Source organism: Anomalospiza imberbis, chromosome 4, assembly GCF_031753505.1.
Source record: "Anomalospiza imberbis isolate Cuckoo-Finch-1a 21T00152 chromosome 4, ASM3175350v1, whole genome shotgun sequence".
NCBI classification, from domain to species: Eukaryota; Metazoa; Chordata; class Aves; order Passeriformes; family Viduidae; genus Anomalospiza; species Anomalospiza imberbis.
Genome location: NC_089684.1, coordinates 44407153 through 44433333, shown reverse-complemented (window position 1 = coordinate 44433333; position 26181 = coordinate 44407153). Strand labels below are relative to the sequence as shown.

The following is a 26181-nucleotide window of genomic DNA, read 5'->3' as shown; positions in this document are numbered from 1 at the left end:
CCTTGGACACTTCCAGGGGCAGCCACAGCTTCTCTGGAACCCTGTGCCAGGGCCTCCCCACCCTCCCAGGGAACAGTTCCTTCCTGAAGTAAAGAATTCCAGCCTAAAGCAAAGAACTCCTTCCTAAAGTTAAGAATGTCTTCCCAATTTTTCAGTAACAGCCCTCTAAATTAACTGCCGCCGATCTCCTTTAAAGGCAGCTCTCGTGCCAGTGCCAGGCCATTCCCGGAGGAGTTTTTAAGGCAGTCGGTGGCCGGGGGGGGGTTGGCTTTGTCCCCTTTTCCCGTTCCCTTTGTCCCGCGGGGCAGCGCCGACAGCGGGAGCACCCCGCGGCGCCATCGATGCGCTCCGCTAGCCTCTGCTCTCGCCTGCGGCGGCCTCGGCCGCGGCGCGAGCCGGTGACGTCAGCGGCCGCCCCGGCGGGTCCGCCGCTGTCGCGCGCCAAATTTGAAGGCGGCGCGCGCGGGGCTGGGCTCGCGCCCCCTCAGGTCGGGGCTCGCGCCCGCCCCCTCAGAAGCCCCCTGAGGCCGCCATGGCCACCCCGCCCAAGCGCAGCCGGCCCGACGGCCGCCTCAGGAAGGTCGCCGTGGAGGGCAACATCGGTGAGTCGGCGCCTGTCTCCTACGCAGGGAAAGGGATGGGCAACGGGGAGTTGGCGGCGGCTGGAAGGAGAGGCGGCTTCCGCGGCGCTCGGTGCTTTCGGCCGTGTCTGTGGGAGGCACAGCTCTGCGGACCCTTCGCTGCCTGCCTGCCTCCTTCCTGTCTTTTTTCTTTTCTTTCCTCCCTTCTGCTTCTTCCTTACCTCTTCCATCCCTCTTTGCCCTCTTTGCCCTTTTCCCCTCTTTTCCTCTTCTTTTCTCCCCCTTTACCTTGTGTGGGGGCTCCTTCCACTACGGCAGAGCGGGGCAACAGGGATGCTTCCACAAGATTTTCCTGGCCGTTTTCCTCCGGAAAAGGCTCTTAATCAGGTCAGGAGGCACAAACAAAAGCCAATTCATAATGTCAGAGACTCTACCTTGACACCGTAAAAAATATGAGGTTTGTGAGAAAAAAAAAAAAAAAAGCTTTCTATTACAGTTTTTAACTGATTTTCACCTGTTTGGTGTGGAAGTCTGGGATAAGCTTTTCCCCACGTCTTTCCCGTTTGTGGTGTAAAGCACCCAGAATCACGGAATTTCCCGAGTTAGGAGGGATCCACAAGAAGGATCTCTGAATCCCACTCCTAGCCCTGCACAGCACACCTCAAAATATCACCAGGTGCCTATTGTCAAACCTGTTTAAATTCAGATGAACAAAAACCCCGTTGCTCCATTAACTGGTCTGGCTCATGGTGGGTGTGGGAGGGTGGTTTATGGGGGTGGAAGTCAGTGTTCAACACTAGAAATAACACTGCTGTGGGTGGCTTCTCACTGACGTTGTTCCTGGATGCTTTTCCTACAGCTGCAGGGAAATCCACCTTTGTGAATATTCTGAAACAAACCAGTGAGGAGTGGGAAGTGGTTCCCGAGCCTGTAGCTAGATGGTGCAATGTCCAGCAAAACTCTGGAGACGACTGTGAGGTAAAAGAGGGAAAAAGAAGTCAAATGTACCTCTGATTTCAGCATAGCAGTATATTCAACCGACTGGGTATTTTTCAGGCTCTGTGTGATAGCAACACTTTTGCTGATTGCTTTCACAGTATCTTGAGTTCCTCTTTTCCAGTCTGTTGGGTCTATTATGGAATAAATATTCAACATCAGATATCATTTCTGAAAGTGGAAAAGTGGTAAAGAGTTACTTGTAGCACCTGTGAACTAACCAAGTGACTGCAGAGGCTAGTTCCTGTGCCATGAAAAGTGTGCTCTGAAATGTCTTAGGAAATTGAGAGCTGCTGCTCACTTGGTGTTAGTGGTGGGACTTTTTTCCCCAGCTGCCTGTAAATCCATTGGCAATCCAGCTGCTGCTTCCCATGCAGGTGGCTTTTGAGGGACTGGAAATCTTTGTTAGACCCGGCAGAAAGCACGGTGCATTTTGGTTAACTCGGCGTAAAACTGAACGGGCGCACGTTGCTGCTGGCTTCTCCTCAGCTGTGTTTTTCTGGGATCAGGCAGTCTGTTCCTTTTCCCCTGGGCCCAGGAGCTGACCACATCGCAGCGGAGCGGCGGGAATGTGCTGCGGATGATGTACAAGAAGCCGGAGCGCTGGGCCTTCACCTTCCAGACGTACGCCTGCCTCAGCAGGATCCGGGCTCAGCTCAGCATCCTGGACCGCAAGCTCGGGGACGCGCAGAATCCCGTGGTGTTCTTCGAGCGCTCCGTCTACAGCGACAGGTAGGAGCCCTCGAGGGGCAGGGGAAACTTCTCCCAAGTCAAATCACAGGATGTGTGGGCTTGGAAGGGAGTTCTGCAGTCCAAGCCCCCAGCCAAGGCAGGGTCACCTTGAGCAGGTGGCAGAGGAGTGCGTCCAGGTGGTTGAAATGCTTCCAGAGGGAGACTCTGTGACCTCCCTAAGCAGCTGTGCCGGTGCTTGACCACACTCCTGGAAAGAAGTTCTTCCTCGTGTTGAGGCAGAACTTCTCGTGCTTTAGTTTATGGCCAACAAGAAAATGTCCAAATAAATGCCCCATCCTGTGTTTCTGGATTCAGAAGGTGAGACCTGATAACTGAATCCCACCCCTTAATCCTTAGGTGTTCCCCCTGTTGTAATATATTGCACTAATTAATGTGTTTTAATTTATTGTAAATAAATGACCCGGTGTACAAGCCAGCTGTGTTCTGTGGGTTATTCCTGCTCATCTGAGCTGCAAATGTTGGTGGTCTTCATGCACACAGCTCCAGGAGGAGAGTACCAGCTGTTTATTCCACTCCAGGAGATGGTCAGAGATGCTGCAGTGTTACCACTCAGCTTCTTCACTAGTCACTGTGTTTGGGGCAATCCGAGGGATTCCTGTGTCCGAGAGTTTTGTTTCCATTGCTTCAATGTCCACAGGTACATCTTTGCTGCTAATTTATACGAGTCTGACTGCATGAACGAGACCGAGTGGACAATTTACCAGGACTGGCACGACTGGATGAATAAACAGTTTGGCTCGAGGCTGGCTCTGGATGGGATCATTTATCTCCGAGCCACTCCTGAGGTGAGGGGTACGAATGTGACAGCACCAAAAACAAGTCTGTGTTCTGGGCCTGTTAGAGCTCAGCTCAGGCTGCGCTGTTCCCCTGAAGGCTGCAGTACTTGAGCTGTGACTAGGTCTGGAAGTACTTACGAGAAAAGTTATTTCAAATGTAGACTTGTGTGTATTAAAGAGAGCTGTGATGGTAATGATTTTCTCATTTTAAAAACAGAATACATGAGAACAGTAAACCAGAAAATACCGCTGGAATAAAGCAAGCGACTGCAGGAAAGTACAGAATACCTCTAGGAATAGCTGTTACGTCGGGAATACAGCTGTACAAGGAATGCATACAACAGTTTCCAGTAATGGTAGAGCTGATGTGGGGGTGGTCTGTGAAGCCCCCACACCTGGGGCGCTGGAGCTAAGCCAGGTGAAAGTGCGCCCTGTATGTGAGGCCTTAGGACCATGCTTTTATCTTGCGCCATCTGATATTTGTTTAAAAGGAGGGAACAGAATGATACCTCCTTTGAGTGTGAAATTTGCTTGAACAAGAGAAAAACATGAGGTTAAAAGAGCTCTAACGAACTTACAGATCACTTTGATATTTCCTTGCTTCCAGCTTCCATTCAGTTTTGTTACAGTTGTAAAAAACCGTGGAATGTAACTAACACACTGGAGTTACTCCGAGGGCTTTTTGTTTTTGTATTTAAGAAAATAATGCATAGTTAAATTGCAAAGTACAACACTTAAACAATTCTGGCTTGCTGTTGAGGCTTTAGGTGTTCTCAGGATGGGAACAAATGATTTTAAACATTTGGTTATTTTAAATTTGGATATTTCTGTGCTCTTGGCATGCAATACAGCAATTATTTTTATTTACTATCTTTTGCCTTTAGAAATGCTTGAATAGGATTTACTTGCGTGGAAGAGATGAGGAACAAGAAATCCCCATTGAATATCTGGAGAAGCTTCACTACAAACATGAAAGTTGGCTCCAGCACAGGACACTGCGGTAAGGTTTGTTGAGTGGTTCTTTGAGGATGGATAAACCTTTGTAAGGATGTTCTGTGAGGCTTTTTCTACCAGTGAAACCTCAGCTTTTCTTGTGATATGTAAATCTGATCTGCAGGCACGTTTCTATCAGTGTTTCCGTAGCAGTCGTGTCTTTCCAGCATGTTCATTATTGCTGGAATGACAAGTTCTCTTCACACAAAGCTCTGAGCAGCAGAGGCCTCAGCTGAACTAGCTTTAACACACAGTGTGTTGTTATTCCATTAGGTGCTGGGGGAGCAGAATGTCTGGGAATCACTGGTGTATCTCCGGAGCCATGCTGTAAATTCAGAATTCCTGGCTGTAATTTATAGATGCAGTTCTTCTTGTGAGATTCTTAACAATAAAAATGGTGACAGGGATTTGACTGCTTTCTGCTTTACTTCCAGCTACTAATATTTGCTTTGTTCCTCTCCCGATACAGAACAAATTTTGACTATCTTCAGGAAATTCCGATTTTAACACTCGATGTTAATGAGGACTTCAAAGGCAAAAAGGACAGATATGATCACATGATCGAAAAGGTAAAATTTCACAAGCATTACAAACTGATGATTCACGTTGCTCTGGAAATACACTTTACACTCTAATCATCCTTCTAAAGTATGTAAGTCACAGAGTTCCTTTCAGGTAATGAACAGTTTTACGCGCTATGGCAATGCATATTTTAAAGCTAGGCCAAACCTTTTATCATTTAACTGCTCAGGTGTTCGGTACTTGAATCCCAGTGGGAGTCAAGTGAGGACAACTTTGATCTGAGTAGCTGCAATGGCTTACAGACCTCAGCAGTGGTTTGCACATGTTTTTCCGTTCTTCAGAAATCAAGTGTTCCTTCACAGGAAAAGCAGCTTTGTCCTTTGATCTCCATTGATCCACCTAGGAGTGGAAGTGTTCACCTGATTAAAACCAGTCTTGCTGGCTGAGCTAGTTAATCGATGGAATGACTGGAGATGGCAGCTGTGGAGGGAGCATGCTTCCCATCTGCACAAGATGAGATAAGGCCAAGCTCAGCAACTTAGTATGGATTTTGCAGGAGTTTTCTCTGGGGTAGCTGTCAGGTTTATCTGGCAACAGCCCATGCCCTGTGTTGGCCCTATTTTTTGGCATTTCCTAAATGGAGCCAGGGAAGAGGTACACTTGATAAGGCTGGGTACATTGTGCTGTGTGAGGACCCAGACCCTGTGTCCTTTCTTCTTCCCTCTGTTGTGATGCTTATCCTGAAACTGGGCCTGGTGTGTAAATCCTGACAGGGTTTTCCATGCAGGATTACTGGTGCTACTCTCTGAAGTGGAGATTGGCTTTCTCGTGGTGCCTTTCAAGTTAGTCTTGGCACAGTTACATGTTCCCTTCTCTACAGGAAGGGATTTGACCTCTTCTTTTTTTCCCTATCTCTTCGAGCCCTGACCTGGGAAGGGAAGGGTCACAGTTGGAGAGTGTGATCCAAGATCTGTTTCTATTTCACATCAAGAATTTGGATGAAGTGTTCACAGATGGGCTCTGTGTAGGAGAGCCTTTGCCAAAAGAATAGCATCATGTCCTCTAAAAAACGGTTCCTTTTGGGAGTAGCCTAGCTTGAGTGGACAGAGGAAAATGCTCCCAGTTCAGGCTGCATCACAGCCTAGTTCCAAGGATGTTCCTGAAACTTAAAGGCAGGCATTGTGAGCTTGGCACTGATCTCCAGCATTGGATTTTCTCTGAGCCATGTGGTTTTGGTAGGTATTGCTTCATTATTTCTTTGCCAGCCTCAGGTTCCGAGGAACATCCTGGTAAGGTGCCCTGGGTTGTTCACCAGCGTTAAATCCGGCTGGTGTGCAGGCGGTGGGCGTGACTCCGTAGTTTCCAAATGACAGCTCTTTTGAGGTGGCCATTATCCTCCTCGTGTGTGGGTGACACCTACTTGTAATGCAGTCCTTTGTGACAGAGGGCTCTAGTTCAGGACCACAGGAGGGGTGAGCATCATTCCATCGTGTCTCTCCCTGCATCTTCTAAATTACAGGTACCATGTCTGGAAATGTTCTTGATGGAGAGGTAATGACACGGCCGAGCCAGAGCTGCTTTTTCCCTGTTTCTTTAGGTTGTAGCAAAGCATAAAGCAGAGGAGAGGTAAATATACTTGCTCCCTATTTCTGTTGATAAACACTTAGTGTGATTGACAATATTTGTTTCTCTTTGCAGGTCAAGGAATTTTTGAGCATGTTGTAATCCTCTTTGAAGTGCAGACAGAATCAAACCATTCCAAACCTCTGTGCGGTCCAAGTGCAGCTTCTTCCTTCTTTTGTAGGAGGCCTCTGGAGAGGCACGACTCGGTCCTGGTGATTTGGTTGTGAGGAACAAATAAACTTAGTGAATAGGGGAATTATTAAATAAATCAGTACGTCTGTTCAGTATTATGTGAAATGACATGCACGGATTCTGAAGAGACAAGGATTCTGAGTATTGCCAAATGATTTGCCAGTTTTTGATCAGACCAATGAATTCTACAGTATTTTGTAGGTGTTTTTAATTTATTTTGTGCCCAACTGCTATTTAATTTTGAAGAAGGTAGCTGGTTTTTAGATCTCTTCGTTTTTTAGCTGCATGGATTTGTAATGGATGTTTTCTTGTTCCCAGGAAGTAAAAGGTAAAAACCATTTTTGCTGCTGAGGGCATTTTATTATAACCTGGAATTTTATGGTTTAAGGTATACAAAAATGTTTTCTGATGCTTTTCATAGAAGAAGTTCTTTGTAGAATACACTGAATTAAATCCAAATGTGACTGAAATTCTGCAACAAACAAGTGAATTTTTATATCTGTTTCTGTTATGCACTGCATACCAGGACATTCTAGGCATTTTGGTACCTAGCACGTTTGGGGTTTCTGACCAAATTTTTTTAGCTTTTCCAAGAACAGTACTGTGTTTGCTGCTGGTCACTCCTCTTCTCCTGGAGAGGAACATGTTTGCTTGCTAGGCACTGCACTGGGCAGAAGGGCATTTTGCAAATGGCTTCCATCTATAAATGACGTGTTGCTAAACCATCCCATAATTGCATTAGGGATGTGAGAGGTGGCTTCCTGCCTTTGTTCCAGCTGCTCCTTGTGTTCACTGAGCCTTCTGGGTGTTTATCCCAGATCCTACACTGTTGGAAGTAGGTTTTTCAGTCGCACCTGCTTGGAGTAAGAAGTGGAGACCTGTGTGGAGTAGCTGCTGCCTGAGCCTCTTGTTCCAGGTGCAGAAAACAAACTTCAGGTTACCCATCTCAAGTGCTGGGTTTTATGAGCTGCCTTGTTCTGCTTTAAACACTTCTGAGTGCACAGCTGGCTTCTGAAGGCACAATTTTATTGTAAAGCTTTTTATTGTCTACCGTGGTGCTTCTGCTACCTGCCTGTTGGAAATGAGATTTCTTCCTTTATGGCTGGAGTTGTGCTGGCATTCCCTAACCATTGGCTGAAAAATAAAAGTGGTTGGAAAGACTTCTTAGTGCTTAATAGTGTTGGCTTCTTGTCTCATAAAAGAAGTAATATCGTGGATTGCTCCTATGTAATACTGGTACTGTAGGTGTATTTGGTGGGAAAAAAAAGTTCTCTAGGATTTCTGAGAAACTGACTTCACTTTTATTTTTTCATGTGCGGGAAATTATCTGATGGGACAGAGACACAGGATTACATCAAGTGCATCGTGTGTGTGACAGTGCTCAGTACAAGAGTGTTGTATAATATTTATGCTGTATGGAAAAGTAGCAGTAGTCTGGCAGAAAATCTTGTGCAGGACTTGAAGGTTGCACAGGAAAAGGAAAGATTTTAATATCTTTGCTCCAGAAAGGAAGTGAGGTGGAATGGATGAAGATTCAGTTCAGATTTACTTGAAACACATAGTACAAGCTTTTAAAGCATTCTTGGCAAGAGTCTGAACAGTAACAACTTATTTTGACTAACAGTGCAATTATTTCTACAGTTTCAGCTGTCAAAATTGTGGATTTAATTACAGGAATTGGAATGACAGTGCTCGCTGCAAGGAAATAAACATGTCTGAGTTCTAATAAAGACCTCTTTTGAAACCCATCACAGAGAGCACACAGAAATTCTGTGGCAGGTTATCTGCAGCCTGTTCCAGAAAGCTTTACAAAATCTCTGCCTGCCAAGTTTGGGTTGGAAGGAGCAAAGTCATGACCAATTACAAGAATGTTTTTAATTGCTGCAGAGAAAAAAAAAACAATACCAAACCCCAAACACACGCCCCACTGGCCCTCAAGCTCCTGGGGGATGTGAAAGTGGCTGGCCTAGAGCACACGAAGCTGCAGTTATTTGTATGTAGGACAGACACAGCCCAGACAGCAGCAGAGATGGCCTGAGACTGGTCTGCCTGTGCCTTGGCTTAGTCCTCAGCTTCAGCAGTACCTCAGCCTTCCAAACCTGTCAGTATTTTTTTTGCTTACATCTGTTCCCAGGCTACCACAAACCAGGATTGTTGTGTTGGCTTTTGCCTTTTAGAGATGTGAAAAGTTTCTGAACTGGTGTCGGCTGTTTGGTGAGGATTGTTTTTCAGCCTTTGGATGTTGTGTCCCTTTCTCTTCCATTGGGTAAGAGATACTCTGATGGAATTGCCTAGGAATGCTTGCTTGTTTTAATCAAGAGTTATCATGATCAGGAAACAAAACTGGGATGCTGCTTTTTTTTCCAGTTAGAAAGATTGAAGTACTGATTAGTAGGGTTTTAATTGTCATGCAAGTACCTGTGTGAGCAATGGTCTTAATATTGCCTCATTTTATTCTCAGTCCTTGTGGCTGTTTTCTGTATAGTGGATTTTAAGTTCTCTTCTAAGTTTATTTAAGTTCATCTCATCTCTAAATGCTTCTTAAAATAGCTACCAGTTTTGTAGATAGAACCTAATTTTCTGTAATTTGATGCCAATCACTTACTAGTACTGTTTTTTGTTTATTTAAGCAGACTTTGTAATAACAGAATTGTATATAAATATGGTAAGTATTGAATTGATTCTGTTCTTTTTCTAGTAATTAGGTACTCAAGAATCTCTTAGTGAAATAAAAATGACCAAGTAGAAACTCGCTGTGAACTGTTATGCATAGACCAGAGAAGTCTGTTTGTATGCAGCAGTAATGAGGTATATCTTAGGAAAACACTGTGCAAGTACTCTTGCCAAGAGGTTTCAGCATAACCAAGTGTATGGGCCACCAGGTGTTTTTTTCCAGCTCCTGTTCAGACTCTGCCTGACTGTGAGTAAATAAATCACTCTTAGCTTCACTCTTTTTGTCTTTAAAATATTGATGTCTCCCCATACCTTCAGGAGCCTGGGAGGAGGCATTAGTTAAAATTGATGTGCTGTTTCCAAGGTCTGAAGTGTGCTGTTAAATAATGAAAAAGGAAGGCAGCCCTGGTTTTAGGTTTTGCTCTCCGATGCTCTGATGCCATTGGCCCAGATTCATGGCCAATGGAAGTTATTTGTTTTAAAAGATATTAAAAGCCATCGGTGCAATGTTAGCTGTGTTAATTCACCTAGAAAAACGAAAGCTGTAACCGTTTGTAAGGAAAGGAAATTTAGGAGAAGTTTGGTCTTTAAATACAAACTGATGGCAAAACTGTGCTGCAGTCCCTGTAGCCTATTGATAAAGGGGAGAAATCAGTCCAGGACTCTGCCACTGGAGGTCATTGTGTCTCAGTCCCTGGGCCAGCTGCAAGAGGAGCATTAGGGCTTTAACAGTGAATGGCTGAGGGAAAGGTAAGGAAGAGGTCTCTTCCTCGCTCAGCCAGAGGATAAATAGTGCACGGAATGAGATAAATCTTGCTCTCCTGGAGGAGGGAGTGGAATAGAGCAAACCCTGCTGGATTAAGCGAATAACTAGAAAAGGCTGAGCTAATGGTAGGGGTTTGGTCACCAGAAGGCCTTCTGTGCAGCCACCAGCTGTTTATGTGCTGGGAGTGAACATTAGCGCATGGATAACACTAATCCCGCTGGGTCTGAGCCATGGCTGCCTTCAGGGCTGAGCTCTCACCTGCACACAGCCCCCAGCAGGGCTGATGCTGACAGCCTGCTGCCAAGTAAAACACATAGCAGCTCTACTAACTGAGGCTATGCACAGTGCTTACTGTGCCAAAGCAACCTGATCTGGGAATGCATCTCCAGAATGCCGATTGAAATCCAGCAGTGACAAGGAGTGTGGATTCCACACTGGGAGTAAACAGTGCAGGAATTTATTTTACCTTAGGTAGGTATAATGGAATGCTCAGAGCCCAAACTGGAGGCTCTTGTGTGCAGGTGACTTTTCTTCTTGGGTCTGAGTTTCGGTTTATGGGTATAGAGAATATGAGAGCAGCGTGAATAAGCCTATGGTGCATGCTAAATGAGATTGCAGGCTGTTGCTAATTTCTTGGATTTGTGCTGACTGCTCTTCCCAATGTCCTGGGTAGGCTGGACATGCCATATATGATGTCCAGGAAGTCAAGGTTGTCCAGCTTGCACCATGGATGTTTGCTGGCTCGTAGTACTGCCTGGCTTGGAAAAAAGCTGTTGGTTTCTGGGAGTTATTTACAAAAATGTTGCCACTGCTGCTCTTTCAGAGGACATCCTGTGCTTTCTCCTATCCCGTATTTTGTGCTTTTTCTCTCCAATTTCCTTCTAAGTTGTTGTGACTTGTCTTTTAATAGCTGCTAGAAACATGATCTCATACAGGTTGTAACAGAAAAATTAAAGCTCAGGCACAGCCTTCTTGAGCGTGTGGCTTCTGCCCTGCTCCACTTGGCTGTCTTTGGTCTTCTAGTCCTCGTCTTTGAGTAGTTCTGCTGAATTAACCCATGTGTTTGCCAGGGCTTTTCCTACCTCCTCCTGGTTTCAGCACCAGTTATGGATGCATGCTGACTGTGTGCTCTTTTCTCATCATTCCCTTCAGATTTTCCCCCACTGCTTTGATGAAGCCATAGCTGTTGCTCTCTGCTGAGCCTCCACCACACCTTTGGTGTTGTCCTCGCTGCGGCTCATGGCCTTTACCCCGAGCCCTCGGCACAGAACAGTGGCCTCAGGTCATTGACTGGCTTGTTGGTCAGTCACCTGTGTCCTGTCTGCTGCGCCTCGTGAGGAGAACACCCGCAGTCAAAAAGGGCTTGGCTTTTTAGGTATCATTCCTGATCTGCAGTGCTGCTGCTTTCCCGAGGGTTTCCTGCGATGGTCCAGCATAGTCGTGTAGGTATTCCAGCTGTGCTTGTCCTTGCCAGAGTTTCTTTGCTGTCTCTGCTGTGTTGGCTAGAGAGTGGGCTCATGTCAACTGACTGAAGAGCCTTTTCCAGTGGGGGTTTTGGTGCAGCTCGTGCTGCTTTAACCAGTCTGGTTTCTGACTGGGGGGCTTGTGACACAGGAATATAGCTCTGTTTTGTGGAACTGAGCAGTCTGAGCTATTGAAGAGTGAAGGGAGATTCCCTGAGGCTGGGAGCTGCCGGGCGCTCCATTGTCAGCATTCCTCGTGCTGTTGTGCATGAACTTAGACTCAGGTTTTTATGGCTAATGAGTGCCCCTGCTATTCTTAGACCTTTAGCTGTGGAGAACAGATTCATCTCACAGTTTCAACTTTTTCCTGCTGAGGTTTACCCTTCCCCTTTGACATAACCACGGCTTGTGCACAGGACTAGCCTTTTCCTGGAAGGACAGGATGACACGGGTTGTTCTGCTGCTGGTGGCTTCCCAGCCTGTTCAGCATTTTAGGATAGGTGGGACTGAGCTTTGGGGATGCTATGGCACAGTACACTCTCAAAAGGAATTCTTACTGTGTTTGCCAAATGTCACGGCTGTGCTGCATGCTTTAACTCCTGTGATACACGTTTGCTGCTACTTAAGTATGTAAATAATGGCCTTTCTTGAGATCTCTTAGTGACTTAGACTTAGCCTAAGCCTGCAGTGGGACTGATGGAATTCGTCCATGCCGGAGATGAGTCACTAGCTCTTCCTGTCTGAAAATTTCCTTTTCTCCCAAGGTTGCTCACCCGTGATACACTCAAAGTGATAATGCGTCTGCATTTTATGTTTTATTGACAGTCTGCACTTGCCAGTTGCCCTCAGATGAGGACACCTTCAGCATCTGGTTGCACTGTTGGCTTTAAAGACTGCTGTTAGCATTGCTTCTGGGATCGCTGGTACAATACAGCTGGAATCATATTGGCAGGAGGTCAGAAAGCATCGCTGGAAACGTAACAATTGTCTTAGCTTGTTGTGCAGCACAGGCTGAAGATCTCTGATCTTTCAAAGCCCTTCTGTGGAACCCTCCTTCTAGCCACTTTTGTAATGAATTTTCTGTCTCCGCATTTGTTGCGCTGCCTTTGAGTTTTTTTTTGTTTCTCTCTTCTTTTCTGCTTGTGTCTAGTGCTGGAATATAACCCAGTTCTCCTTCCTGGTCTGTCACGCCACTGCCCACGAACTGAGCCTTTGCATTTAATTTCCCTACACCAGCACATGTGTTGGATGGGGATACCTGCACTGTGCTGTCGTTTCACCTTCTCAGCTCTGAGCCTGGATATTTAGGCTAAAGTACTGGCTGTTCCCATTCTGATCCTTGTCTCCGGTAACGGTAGTTCCTTCAGGTCCTGGAAGACATTTCTGTAGGGGATTAGATCTGTCCTACGACATTTCCTGCTGGCTGGAATAGGGTGTCCCTTAAAAGATCTTTTCTTTCACTAGGAAACACTTAAGGTCTCAAAATTCAATGTAGACACTAGAATTCTCGGCCTCTTCATGTAAGTACTGATTTCCACTTCTGCTCCTTGGTTTCAGGATGTTTTGTTTGGGGACTTTTGTTTGGTTTTTTTGGCAGGGAAGCACCCAAAACATTTTAGTGCTGACTCTGATCTGGTTAAAAAATTACATTATGTAGTTTGGTTTAAGTTTTTGTTATTGTTGGGGGGTTATTTTTAAGGGGACTGTGGGCTGTTTGTAAAATGAACTTGAATCTGAAATAATACCCAAATTGTCAGTGATTGCGAGTCCTTGGTTCCACTGGTGACTGCCTGACAGTGTGAGGTCTTGGACGAGTTGCTGTTGTGACCATGAGTCATCAGTAGCACCTGTACTGCTGATAGCAAGGTGTGCCTTGAGGGCTGGGCTGTATTTTTAACCTTTTAGCTGCTGTGGAAGTGTTTGGGGAGGATGGCAGGAGCTAGAGGGAAATTGTAAGTTGCTGTTTTTTAAAGAGCAGAGGTTGAGATAGATATTAAGGGAAATAGATTTCTCAATGAGACAGATGTTGGATGGGGAGATGCTCATATGGTAGAGCTGATTCTCTTCTGATATGGCTGACACAGTTTTACTCATTTGGCAGGATATGAGAATGAGATGCCTTGGACTGAATCTTTGGCTCGTGTTCATTATTGAAGCTTCATTTTCAAAGTAGCTCCTCAGAAATCAAACCAAGAAACAGATCATAGAGATGGGGACCTTTGAGTCCTTACAGGAGACAGTACAGCTGTCATCTGGGGTGAGGCTGAGGTACTTGTGGGCTGGCTTTGAAGTAGGCTCTTGCTGAATAGAATCCATGAAGATCTGTTGTGCACAATCCACTGGGAGCCTTGGGAAGGAAGTCTGGGGTGGCTTGGACAGATGGGCTGGGGCTAGTGGGGCTGTGCTCCAGCAGGGTCACAAACACTGGTTCTGCTCCTGCAGCTCCCAGTGTGTGCTGGGGACATTCCTGTCATCCAACAGCAGCATTTCATCAGTGCCTCTGCTTTGCACAGTGAGAGGAGACTCCCATCCACAGGATGGGGCTTTTCAGTCCCTCAGTGGTCAAAATGAGGGTTGACCCTTGAAGTTAGCTTGGATGGAACTCTTGCTTTGAACTACAGTGTGTCTCTCACTGGAATGACCAAGTGAGGGGTGAAAGCAGGCAGTGACCTGAATAAAGCAGAATACATCACATAGCATTCTGAGGGAATGGGGTGAGCAGGGACTAGACCAAGCAGGTTTACAGACATTAAGAGTAAATTGATTGATGGAATTTTACTTCCAGATTTGGAAGTACAGTGCTGAAAGGTCTGATCAGCAGTGAGGGGCTTTTGTTTTTTCTAAAGGAGGGAAGGATAAAAACTGACCTGTTTTACTGTAGCTGACAATTATACTGAGAGGTGGGACATGTCATCTAAAGACATGCCTGAAGAGCTGTTGCAATGTATGGAGTTTCCCACCCATATCTGATGGAAGGGAAGAGGGACAGAGTGGAGGTTAGGAAAGTTCCATGCTGCTAACCTGTTACCTTGAGCGATTGCCAAAACTTCAGCACTCAGAGAGCAGGTGGGTGCTGAGTTCCTGCCTTGCCAGTGACACAGCAAAACCTCTGTGCTGGCTCCTGCTTGCTGGACTTGGAAGGAGGCAACAGTAGGAGAACAAAGGCAAGGGTAAGTCCCTCAAGGAATTTTAATATTGTTGCTTTTCTCTCCAGAAGGTCTCTATGTCCTGGCCACTTCCCAAGGGAGGCGTTTGGTGTTTTGTTCTTCATAGATGACGGCTGATGGGGCTGAGGAGGCTTACTGTGAGCCTACTGTGATGATGAATTCAGTCATGCTCTGCCATATCAGTTCCCCGTCTAGACCCAGGGCAGTGCTGCCACTTGAGGGTCGTGCGTGTAGGAAAAGCCATTTGTGAAGGGCTGGATGCTCCAGTGGTGGTTGTGGAGTCAGGCCTTTACATCCCCACAGAGCTAATGAATAAGAACTGCTTTAAAGGGGATCTCCCGATTGTTTTTCTCTGCCCAGTAAACAGGTTAACGACTAAATAAGGCCATTACAAACTTGGCAGCCTTTTTTGTCTTCTGTCTTCTGCTGGCGCAGTTGCTTTGGTTAAAAAGCTCTTCCTGTCAGTGCAGGTTTTGCCTGGAAAAGCTGGAATAATTTCTTGCAGCAAGAATTAGTTTTCACCAGGAAAGGCTGTGCTCACCCTACAAGCCCTTTGCTGGCATCAGGCAAGGTAGAGGTGTGCTGAGCTCATGGCGCAGGCTTGCCCTCGGAGCGAAGGTCTGGGCACAGCTGTTTATTTGAACTGGGGCTTAGCTAAGCACATGTTGTAAGAGAATGAAGGTTTGTTGTTTTCTTTTCCTCCTGGCAAATAGTCTATTGTCAAAGAGGAACCTGCCACATTAGCCTGTGGTTTTTATGTTTGTTTTCTTAATGGCATCTCCCAGTCAGGAAAACATGCTGAGAAAGGACCTGGGAGAGAGCCATCAGTCCCAAACCTGATAGTGTTCTTGAGGCTCTCATCTCTGTTTCATGCCCTAAATGTGGTGGGGTGAGAGGGAAAGTGATCTCTAATCCAGCTAAACACACCTGACTCCAAACTTGGGTTTGTTTGCTCAAGATTAAGATATGCAGATGAGCACTCTGTCAATGTTTAATGAAAGGCCTTAGGGTGGTGGCTTCCTCTGACACTCATAAATTTGAAATACTAGTATTTTCCTTTGGATGCGAGTTGTGTGGTTTTTCTCTTCCTTTTTCCCTTCTTGGTAACTGAATTCTGCTGGCTTAGAGCACAAGTGCATTCAGTTTTTACAAGTCACTGAGATGGAGATGGAGAAAGGAGATGTTTAATATACCACTCAGCTTCTCAAAAAGAGTATGTGTCTAAACTTCTTTTCTGTGACAAAGTTGATTTCCCCCTGCAGGCAGGTTCTTCTTTGGCAGGAAGGGACATCATGAGATGTGGGATTGGGCAGACTTTTACTGCTTTGGAAAAAATTATATTAGAAATGTAAAACCAGTATTGTTGGGATAGTAAGATGAAAATATACTGCAAATATAAATAATATGGAGAAAAACGGCCTCTGTGAAGTTGGCATTGCTGTAGTATTTAGAGATGCATTTCACCCTGGAGCTCTTTGCTTATCTGCTGTCAGTAAGGAATTGGGCATGTTTAGATGTTACCTAAGGAAAGGAAAGGAAAAAGGCATTGTGACTTCCTTGTAAGGAAGGCATTTGGTTATAATTCATGTAGAGCAGGGAGTCTTTCTCGAGGCTGGTGAAAATCCCCACCCCAGCTCCACTGCTGATTTCTTCACTTGTCCTGACTGCTGTTACAAATTGCTTACCACAGCAGTGCGCTCCTTGCCCCTGGCAGCATGTTGCACAACCTCATCTCCAGGGATTTGCAGCAATGTTCTGATTAAATTGGGCATCAGTGTTCATCTATTTGTTTTTTTAAAGCTGGATGTGTGATACATGACTTTGGAGTGGCTGGAAGAAGTTAGGAGGCAGTAGAGAGTCATTAAAATGTTATTTAAGACCTTGAAAGTAGCTTTGCTGAGCTGTGAATTTCTATTGATAGATCAGGCAACATCAAAATAGTCTCTAGTAGAGCTTGGGGCTGATCACAGATTGGCTTGAGTAAATGAGTTTCCCACACGCTAGTAACACAGAATTTATTATTTATACACAATTGTATTTGCTAAGAAATTAAAAATTTCCTTGTCTTTTTTTGCTACAAAGGCAGCCTGCATCCTTTGTAATCTTCTGCAACTCCATCCTCCTGAATCATGGACTCAAGGAACGGTGTGAGTTGGAAGGGACCTTAAAGATAACTTCTTTCAGCCCCTGCCCTGGGAAGGGACACCTTCCACTATCCCAGATTGTTCCAAGCCTTGTCCAGCCTGGCCTTGAACACTTCCAGGGAGGGGGCAGCCAGAGCTTCTCTGGGCAGCTTGTGCCAGGGTCTCCCCAGTCCCACAGGGAATATATTCCTTCCTGATATCTCTTCTAAACCTGCCCACTCTCAGTATTTTTTTTATTTCCCATGACTTGGTGGCTTTGCTTGACATGTTCATGGAGTTTGGCTTCTGTGATTGAAGGGGTTCTATCTAAATAGTGATGGTGTGATGGTGCCAAGTGTATAAGTCTTTCTGCCAAGAGACTTAGTGACCCCTTCCTCACAATATATAATTCTTCCTTATATTTGTAGGTTAACTGGTGTAACTGGGATTTAGGTGATTTACCAGTAACTCCACTAGCTGTTTGGGTACTAGCTAGAAAGGAGCAGAAGGAGCTTCTTTCTTCCACGAGGTCTCACCAAGTTTACTGTGTCATTTGAGGTTTGCTAGGCAGATGGTGGTTTTGTATGACTTACTATTGGGTTTATTTTCCATAATGATTTGGGAAAGCTAATTATTTTTTCCTCCCAATCCAGGAATGATTGCTCATTCTTTCCCATCACTGATGCACTGGTTGGAAATAGGCAAAGATTTCACAACTTTTTGAAGCCAAATGTGCTCCTTCCCTGCTGAGAACCCTCCAGCACTCGCCTTATCTGCCCTAGAAGGAAAATGCAGCCTGTGTTGACATGCTTAATTTAATTTATTCCTCTGACTGAACGTGACCTGGCACAGCCCAGGACCATTCTTGACTCTTACTAGAGGACTGTGTGTGATTGGGCTTAATCCCATGTCCTGCTGTCAGCAGGAGATATCACCTCACTCTGACACCTCTCTCTGTAAACTGTCACTGTTTTCTCGGTGGTGCTTGGATTTGCAAAGGAGCAGGGCTTCTAAACTCCTGACAGATTTTGCCACATCCTGCGTAGGCTTTAGCAGCAGCTTTGAGGTTTAGTTGTGTCTGGGGAAAAAAGTGCCCACAGCATCTAGCCAGAGCGTGCAGTCACAGTGATTCCAAACACGGAGTATTGCTCTGTAACCACACACAACACAGTTACGCTCGGTAATCCCTGCAGCTCATTATGGTTTTGGTTTTTGCTGTCTCATGGTTGCCATTCCTGCAATCTCTTAGCACCTGGGATCTGGGTTTTGGCTTTCTTCTCTAGGAAGATTCTCTGTGGGTTTTCTGTCTAACAGGCTGGCCTGCCCAGCTGAGATGGATGAGGGCCAGCGGGTGTCAGAGTGTCCATGTAAGGCCAGTTGTAGTGGGTAGATTTGGAAGGGAGGTCCTTACTGTACCCAGTGTAGTGGCAAAAGTCTGGCTCTATACCCAGGCCATTGCCAACTCCTGAAAGTCATTCCTGTACTGATACACTGGTCCTTTTGAGAATTGTCCGTGGTGCTCAGCTTCAGGATTTCCCAGCCTTGCCCACAAGTTAAACAGTTTTGGGGGTGTGCATGTGTGTTGTGGGGCAGTTTGCTTGTTCCCACTGGCTATTGCAGCCTTGTCTTTGACTTCTTCCTTTCTCCCGTGAGTGTGGTTTAGAAATGGACTGGCTAATCTGATACTTTAATGATGGCCATAATAGCCTTTGCCTCAGTGGTCAAACCACCTGATTTTATCCACCTCCTAGAGAGTCCTTCCTCCCTTTTCCGCTTATTAGCGGACAGAGGTGTTTGCTGGATAAGCAAGGCTGGACAGGAGCAGAAAGCTGATAGCTTGTCACACAATAATGAACTAACTGCCTTCTTCTAGTCCCACAGTTGCCTGCCTTGGCTACAGAGAGAAAAAACCCCTGTTGCTCTGTGGTAACAAGTTGGTCTGGTGTCCTGATGGGAATGCACCTGCAGCAGAGCCTCAGGGCCTGCACAGCTAATTGAGATGCTGGAAGCTGAAGCCTGGTCCAGCCTGGCTCAGCCCCGCTGCTGACTGTTTCATCTGGCAACTAACAGTCCTCTTCTTGTTATAGTGTGGCCCTGGCCTTCTCAGAGGCATCTGGGCACAAGACAAATCATCTCTTTTATTTGTTCTAGGCACCCCTGCAGCTCTTGGTATGGCTGGCAGTATCTGAGACTCTCCCAATCCTCCATCGTGCATTGCTGTGAAGCTGAGAAGGGACTTGCTCCAGAAGCACAAGGAAGGAGCAGAAATGCATCACAGGTAACAGCGAGAATCCACGGTGGTGGATCTTCCTGACTGATCCACACCCAGTGTATGCTTCAGCAGGACATGTGACTTAATGTTTTACTTGGGCACTTGTAGCTTATGGTTATATGATGGGAAGAGAGGAAAAATATAAACTGGTTCTCTGGTGTCAACGTAAACAGACGTTCTCCAGTGTTTTTGGATTTGGGCTGAGCAAATGTGCCCTGGGCTGGTGGGAAAATATCTTGTGGGAAGAACCTCTGTGGTCCTGCAAACCTAAAGGAAAGTGGGATTAGACTCTCAGGTTGTTCCATGCCTGAGTAATGCCACAGAAGAAAAGGAAAACTGGTCCCTGCCGAGTGTGAGATGTGGTGTTAACAACGGGACACTGTGCTGCTGTTACAAAAGGTTTAACTTGGAAACCTGTTAGCAATTAATCATAGTTGACTTTTAAAACAGTCTTTTTTTTAGGTAAAAACCATTTTATTATTAAATCTGCACTTACCTTCGCAGGCTCAGGAATTTTGAGTGTTTGAATTGGTTGCAGAGGCAATTTAGCACCTAAGTGCCTTTAGAGATGAGATCATGCCAGTTCTTTCCATAATAAGAGTGTACAGTATTTATTTCTGCTTTTTATACAACTGCCATTTTTTTAAATTGTCTTTTGGCTCAGCTGCTTAAAACCAACCTCTCTTACTGCCACAGTGTTCTGACTGTGCCTTCTAATCATAAGGCACCTGCGAGGAATTCAGTCTAACATTGTCTTCCTTCAACATGTTGTTACATCATCCACAGAAAGATCAGAGAGATAACCCTTTGTCCCGGGTAAATTAGAGCAAGTGGAACAGCAGAAGCAAGCTGGCATTACTTCTTCCCAGAAACAATATGAGGGTACACTAGGGAGAGGACTGGCTGACCTCGGAGCAGACTTGCCTTCTGGAGAGAGGAGGTTGTCCCACTGCTCCAGGCTTTGGAACAAAAATGTCCCAGAAACAGTGAGGTAGAAGCAATGATAGCTCCAAAAGTCACACTGCTGTTTAACATGTCCTTTCCTACTCTGGTTTCTGGAGCTGCTGAGGAAGCGTGCTGGCTCTAAGACATCAGCATTTTTGCTTGGAATGATCTGTATTAAGTAATAGTTTGAAGGGCTCAGGAGAGTACACAAGGGATGGATATCTGTGGGAAGCAATCTCGATGCTGTATGAAAACAAGAGACTCGTAATATTTCAGAAATTACCGTTGGTTTTTGGTGTCCATGTTGGGGTTTATCCCCTTTGGTACAAAGTCCCAATTTCTAATGGAAAATAACCTGCAAGATGGAAACTGAGGGAGCTGAAGCACCTTGGTATTTCTGAGAGTCTCCAAAGGGGCACATACAAAATGGATTCGTGGCTCTGGTAAGTGTTGGCTGGAGAAGGGGCCACTGGATGGAGCTCTTGTCCTGTGGTTGGCCACCACTGGTTACCTGAGAGGCATGACCTGTACCGGTGAGGAATTCTCTTAAAAAACAGTCTTTGAACAAGGTAAGGGGCTGGGATTCCAGTCTGATAGCATGGTGGTGCTAGGTGATAATGCTGTATTGCTTTGTGAGAAACCCACTCCTTCTGGTCAAGAAGGGAAAGTTCAAGCAGTGTGATTAGCTGTGAGCATTTGGGAGACCACATTCATCAAGGTGGGCAAACAGGTATGGCCACCACCAGTCTGGGAAAAACCCAAGTCTGAAAGATGCCAGGCAAAGATTTGGTCTAAACTGGTGGCTCTGAGCTTTCAGAGCCAAATGCTTGTGGTTGCAAGTAAGCTGCTCACCTGAAAATAAACAGTTTTCCAGGTGTAAGGGGGTAATAAATCCAGAAAGAAAGTTACAGGTATGTGCAGCTCATGTAGGTACTGACATCAAAACTGAAGCATTTCAGAGAAACTTGATCCTGTTCTCTGTGGAGATGGGTGGTCAAACTTCATTCCTGTTGTTGGCTGGAAGGAGCAGAATTGCAAGGTTCAAGTCTGAGGATTGCTGAGGCTGACACTGTTGGGAGTGGGGATTGCAGGGAGTGAGGGGTTAGAGAAGGTCATGTGGTTATATTTGGCTGTAGGTGATGGTTTGAAGCTGTGTCCTTAAGGGAAGTGCTTTTAGCAGAAAGATTTCCAAATGGTGTTTGCCCTAGTTTTGTGACAAAGATGTTGGTCAAGAGGGGGTTTTGATATGATTAGTGCTTGCAGACATACAGTCTGAAGTAGCTTAAAGGGTCCACCTTTTCTTCTTTCTATAAGTGAAAAAGGGAAGGACACTTCTTCAAAACCTACTGAAGATTAAAAAAAAAAAAAAAAAACAACAAAGACTAAGTGTATTATCTGACTTGACTGTTGGGCCCATTTCTTGAACTGAAATGGGCCATTTTGTGTCATTTTATCTGCCTTTTACCATGCATTTAAAACAGCGCCTTTGCTAGTTGCCTGCCTGGTTAGGAGTTAAAAGGATAAGTGAAATAGTGCTTATGACATATTTTAAGACATATTTTTAAGACATAGAGTTCTTTCAGAGGAAGGAATTAGAATTGGAATGCTTCCAAAATCCAGTTTTAATAAAGTGTGCGTGACTTCAGAAAGGAAAAATTCCTTTCTTTTCACTTGGTTGCTCTTCTCATAAAAAGAGTTTGGATCTGTGTGTTTGTGCCTACACATGTGCATGTTGCATCATCACTTTGGGCACAGGTTTAGGATACTGACTGGTGGGATCTCTGGATTGTAAAATCACCTGTCAGAATACCTTGCTTTAAGGACTGTGACTTGCCTCCTTTGTTTATTTTTGCTCACTGGTTTGGGATAATATTTGCAAATGACTGGTTTCCAAAGAAAATTAAGTGTTTACTGCAGGAATTTGAAGCTGGCTCAGGGTTGCCTGAGATGTACCATTTCAGGTGCAGTTATGCATCCAGCCCTTTGTTTCCTCTGCCTGCAAAAAGTGCCAAGGATGTCATATGTGGCTGGTTTGCCCCCTGCCATTCAGGGGAGAGCTAACTCTGCCCTTCCAACTCTAAGTCCTGGCATTCCTTGTTAAACATTCCTGACTGACTATTCAAAGCCTTCCTTATTCATGTCTGTGCAAAGATTATTAGGACAACTGTTGGGAGCCAGTGGTAGCCAGAGGGCTGATAGCATAGCTGAAAGTAAACAGTGACATGGTGCAAGGTGTCACTCTATTGATGCTTTTTAGAGTGTGCTCCCAGCTGTTCTACCTGCTCTGTGCTGTTTGGACAGAACAAGGCTTAGCTCCCTGTTGTGTTCTGGCTGTGGGCCACACACTGGCCTCCTTGTCCCAGCAGGAACTGCCTCCCATACAGCTTCCCAGGGCTTGGGTTGCTGGCTGTGGGTGACGAGATGCTACTGGGGGAGGGGTAAGGAGTTGAAAGAGGATGTGGGTCACATTTTTTTTCAAGTTCTTTGTGGCACATGCGTTATGGCACAATGCCTCTGGAAAAGTAAACAGCATTTCAGGTTTAGTCATGCCCTGTGCTTATTATAGTCCTGCTGAGGGATTCCAGCAACTTGCCAAGTGCCAGTGCCTAGCACTGGATAGGCATCCCAGCCGCAGAGCCATCTGCCTGGTGGGTTGGGAAGAGCCTCTGACAGCTGGTGGAGATGCTGGGTGGGAAGAGCTGGTGCACAGACAAATGACATCCTAATCCCAAGTCAGAAAAGGAGGGTGATGCCAGCTGTGCGGGATGGGGATTTTTGCCTGGCAGGTGTCTGCAGACCTGCTGGCTCCCCAGAACAGACATTCCTCTCCTTCTGCCAGTGCTGGCCTTGTGCTCCCAAATTAGTCAACACTCGGGCAAAGCATGAATAGAAATCACATAGCTGAGAATCTAACTGCGCCCTGCCTAGGTGCGTGTGAGGGTCATTGGGAAGGTTAACACAGGGCTTTCTGCTGTATAAGCTGCAGGAAAATTCTTCTGCCCAAATTCCTGCTTGCTTGCTGAGCTTTGACTGCAAGAAGAGTGAAGAGAGCGCATGAGAAAGTTCTCCAGGGAATGAGCAGCAGGATGGGCTTAGGAAGAACAGGGTGCTGTGCTGAAGTTTGATTTTCAGCAGCTGATATCTTCTAATATGAAGTTGCAGCCCAAAAATATAGAGACAGAATATAAAAATACAGCAGTGAAAGTGACTTTCCATGCTAATGGCTAATTTTGCTTTCTGTTTTTAACTCTGCTCAGAGTTAGCTTTGAATCTACTTAAATGATGAGGACATCAGCACTGCCTGGTTTTGAGAATCAGGCTGGCATTTAAATGCAAGCTGATGTCTATTTCTGCAAGTGTGATGCAGAGCACTCTCACCAAACCGTTAGAATTTCCTGCTAATTGTGGTGTTTCATTTCTGGCCAACTGCATTTCAGAATGGCCTCTCTCTAATGTGCTATTTACTGACTCTATTTTAGTAGATAAACTCCCCAGCTTAGCAATAGGAAATTTCTCTTCCTTGCACAGTGTTCTAAAGCCTCTTTAAACTAGACAGAAATGTATAGGCTAATGTGGTAATTTTGATTTATTAAATTGAGGTAGGTATAAACTCTTCCTGTTGGAATGTTGACAATGTTTGGCATTGAATGGAGATGCTGGCACATATTGTATAGGAGGCCTGAGGTCTGTAATAAATACAAAGGCCATAAATATTTAAGGTGTATTACATCCCATCCTACCTTTAACACATCCTTTAGTACCATTTAATGGGATATAACTTAGAGTAGATCTAGGAAAACAGCTTAAAATGAATCCATGATACTCTGTTACTTGTGGGAAATGGAAATAAGATTTCAAGGCAATGCAGACCAGCTTGGTGCTCCCTGCAGGGTTGGATTTGTCAGCGCAGGCTTCACACAGAAACACCTGACCTGACCCAGACCTGGGTCTTGAGCTAGGGGTCAAGGCAGTGGTTCTGCTGAACGGCAGAAGGGGGCAGCCCCCCAGACTGGGGGTACTTGGGAGGCCACACACCCTTCCTCAGACAGCCTATCCTGTCTCCCGTTTCATGGTTCACAGTCCTTCAGAGGAAGGGACACCTTCCACTAGCCCAGGTTTCTCCAAGCCCGGTCCAACCTGGCCTTGGACACTTCCAGGAGGGATGGAGCTGTCACAGCTTCTCTGGGCAACCAGGGCCTCACCACCTTTGCAGGGAACAGTTTCTTCATAATATCTCAACCTTCCCTGTGTCCATTTGAAGGCCATTCCTTCTTGTTTTGTCACTCCTGTCCTGCCCTTGTAAAAATTGCTTTCTTGTTTAGAGAATGTGTATCCTAAGTGTTGTTTTGAGAGTTTAGAGTGAAGCCTTCTAACAGGAGAGAAAAGGCAGCCAACAGATCCTTAGCACTGGAACTAAGTTTGCCCTTTCCAGTGGAGAAGGAACTTCCACTTGTTTCCCTGTATTTATTAGTTTGAAGGGCTGAATGTAGTCAGAGTAACTGTTAAGTGGAAAGCAAGGGTTTCCTAACATGAAAACAGAGTCTTTCCAGGGCTTAGAATTCCACATCTGTAACCTGTGGTGGTGGAGATGTAGCTAGGAATACCAAGAGCCCTGTTTTCAGATTCCTCAGCTTTTGTCTTCTTCCAGTGAGTCAGTATCTATTTCTGTGTGAAAAACATGAAACCCCTTAAAAGCACTGACCCCTACAACAATAAACAATTAAAAGGAAAAATGGAATCCTTCCTCCAGCAGAAAATCAGAGCTGAACTGCACTTCCAAGGAAGAGTGTTTTGTGATGTCCTTGATAACAGTAATAACAATAAAGGTCATGAGAGCTCTGCCATCCTGAGACGTGATGTTGCTTGCTCAGACAAGTGGCCCCTGCTGAGACTCAGATCAGGTACGTCTGATAATGGGGATGGAACAGCCGTGTTTATTTTTGGAGTGTGTCAGAGAACCTGTTCCTGATCCTTGCTCTTCTATAACAGTCAGGTATTTATTTACACGGTCAGAAACTCCGGAGCTTCTCCCGTAAAAAGGAGTTTATGTATCTGAACAGTTCGTACCTTTCCTTCCCCTTTGTGTGCTGATGGCATAAGATCTTAGAACAGAAGATGGAAGGGGAATGGGATATTCCTTATCTAAGATTATACTGTTGTCAGAAAGAATGGTTTCACCCTTTGTTTCTTTGCAAGGAATTAAATTGTAAATATTGGTGGTGTAAAATCTAATTTTGGGAGGATATTCCATGTTATAAAGTATCACGATGATGCAGTGGATATAGAAATCTATCAAATTATTTGTAAGATGATCAGGAGTGCATTTTTTACTTTGAGTGCCAATCCAAATTGAAGAAAGGAAATCAGGAATCTCATGGGTGGCCTTACCCTGTGAACCAAGTGTGCTTTGAAAAACTAAATGGGTGAACGTGACTGTGCCAGGTTGTTTTGTATATTTGGGCCCTTCTCTTTTAAAATCTTAGCAGCTGATTTGAAAATTAATTGAGAGCACTGCATTTTCATTCGAAACACAAGCAATATAAATATGGAAGTCAATTACCTATTCAAACAAGTCAAATTAAGTAGCAGCAGGAAATCTGAATATACTGGTGAAGTCTTATATTGCAAAACCTTCACTTCTCTTGTTGGACATGAGAAAATGACCAATGATGTGTAAATTGAAAAAGATCTTATGGGAGATACCTCATAAATAGAGGCCAGACTTTAAGCAAGCCCTTACAGAGTGAGGGAGAAAGACACTGGATTGCAAAGTCAAAGTTCAGGATCTCTCCTAGAGCCCGCAGGAAAGATTCAAGGACCCTTCTGTAAGCAGAGGCTCATGCAAGGATTGTGAAGGACATGGCTCAGTTGCCAAGGGAGAGGGAATATGCTGTTTAGCAGTTGATGGGACTTTACCAGGAAAGGTTACAAAACTGCCAAGTCTGGTCACTTTTATACTTTTAGGCACTTCTCCGTATAAAACCAGACAGGCTGTTGTTTTGACACTTCAGGAATGCTTGGTCACAAAATAAATGTGGATGCTAAACATCACTTAAGCCTTTTACCTGCATGATATGGTAAGAAATACCTGAGTTGCTCTGCTTGCTTCCTGTTCTGGGGGACAGGAGGGAGCTCAGGCAGCAGCTGCCAAAACTGCAACACTTTGGGACTTAGCTGGAGGAATTTGGTTTTGTTATCCCATACTACCTTGGAGGTCTTTGAACGAGGTCTTGAACAAGGTCTTTCTTTGACTCTGAGAAGCTCTTTTGAATCCAAGTCCCAAGGTTTTGGGTTTCCCTTTTACTAAAGGTATTCAGTCCAAGGAATGTGGTGGGC

At 45.2% G+C, this 26181-nt stretch overlaps 2 protein-coding genes across 2 annotated transcripts in view; both read left to right on the top strand.

Annotated features, from left to right (window-relative positions):
• The first annotated feature begins 411 nt into the window (after window positions 1–411).
• On the top strand, window positions 412–6531 carry DCK (deoxycytidine kinase). The gene is made up of 8 exons (XM_068188190.1): window positions 412–488; window positions 527–602; window positions 1441–1559; window positions 2116–2309; window positions 2968–3115; window positions 3991–4106; window positions 4569–4668; window positions 6320–6531. Exons 2-8 carry the CDS (start codon window positions 533–535, stop codon window positions 6344–6346), a joined length of 774 nt encoding a protein of 257 aa, XP_068044291.1. The 5' UTR covers window positions 412–488; window positions 527–532; the 3' UTR covers window positions 6347–6531.
• Window positions 6532–14382: 7851 nt separating this feature from the next.
• SLC4A4 (solute carrier family 4 member 4) overlaps window positions 14383–26181 on the top strand; it is a 145973-nt gene continuing 134174 nt past the window's right edge. Inside the window, exons 1-2 of the mRNA XM_068188167.1 lie at window positions 14383–14508; window positions 18780–18906. Coding sequence (XP_068044268.1) covers window positions 18896–18906 — 11 coding nt within the window. The 5' untranslated portion in view covers window positions 14383–14508; window positions 18780–18895. The remainder of the gene's footprint in view (window positions 14509–18779; window positions 18907–26181) is intronic.

Coding starts and splice junctions, on each gene's coding strand:
- DCK (XM_068188190.1), top strand. CDS start 533: ATGGCCACCCCGCCCAAGCGCAGCCGGCCCGACGGCCGCCTCAGGAAG. Junction 1,560..2,115: donor ACTCTGGAGACGACTGTGAG/GTAAAAGAGGGA, acceptor CCCTGGGCCCAG/GAGCTGACCACATCGCAGCG. Junction 4,107..4,568: donor CTCCAGCACAGGACACTGCG/GTAAGGTTTGTT, acceptor CTCCCGATACAG/AACAAATTTTGACTATCTTC.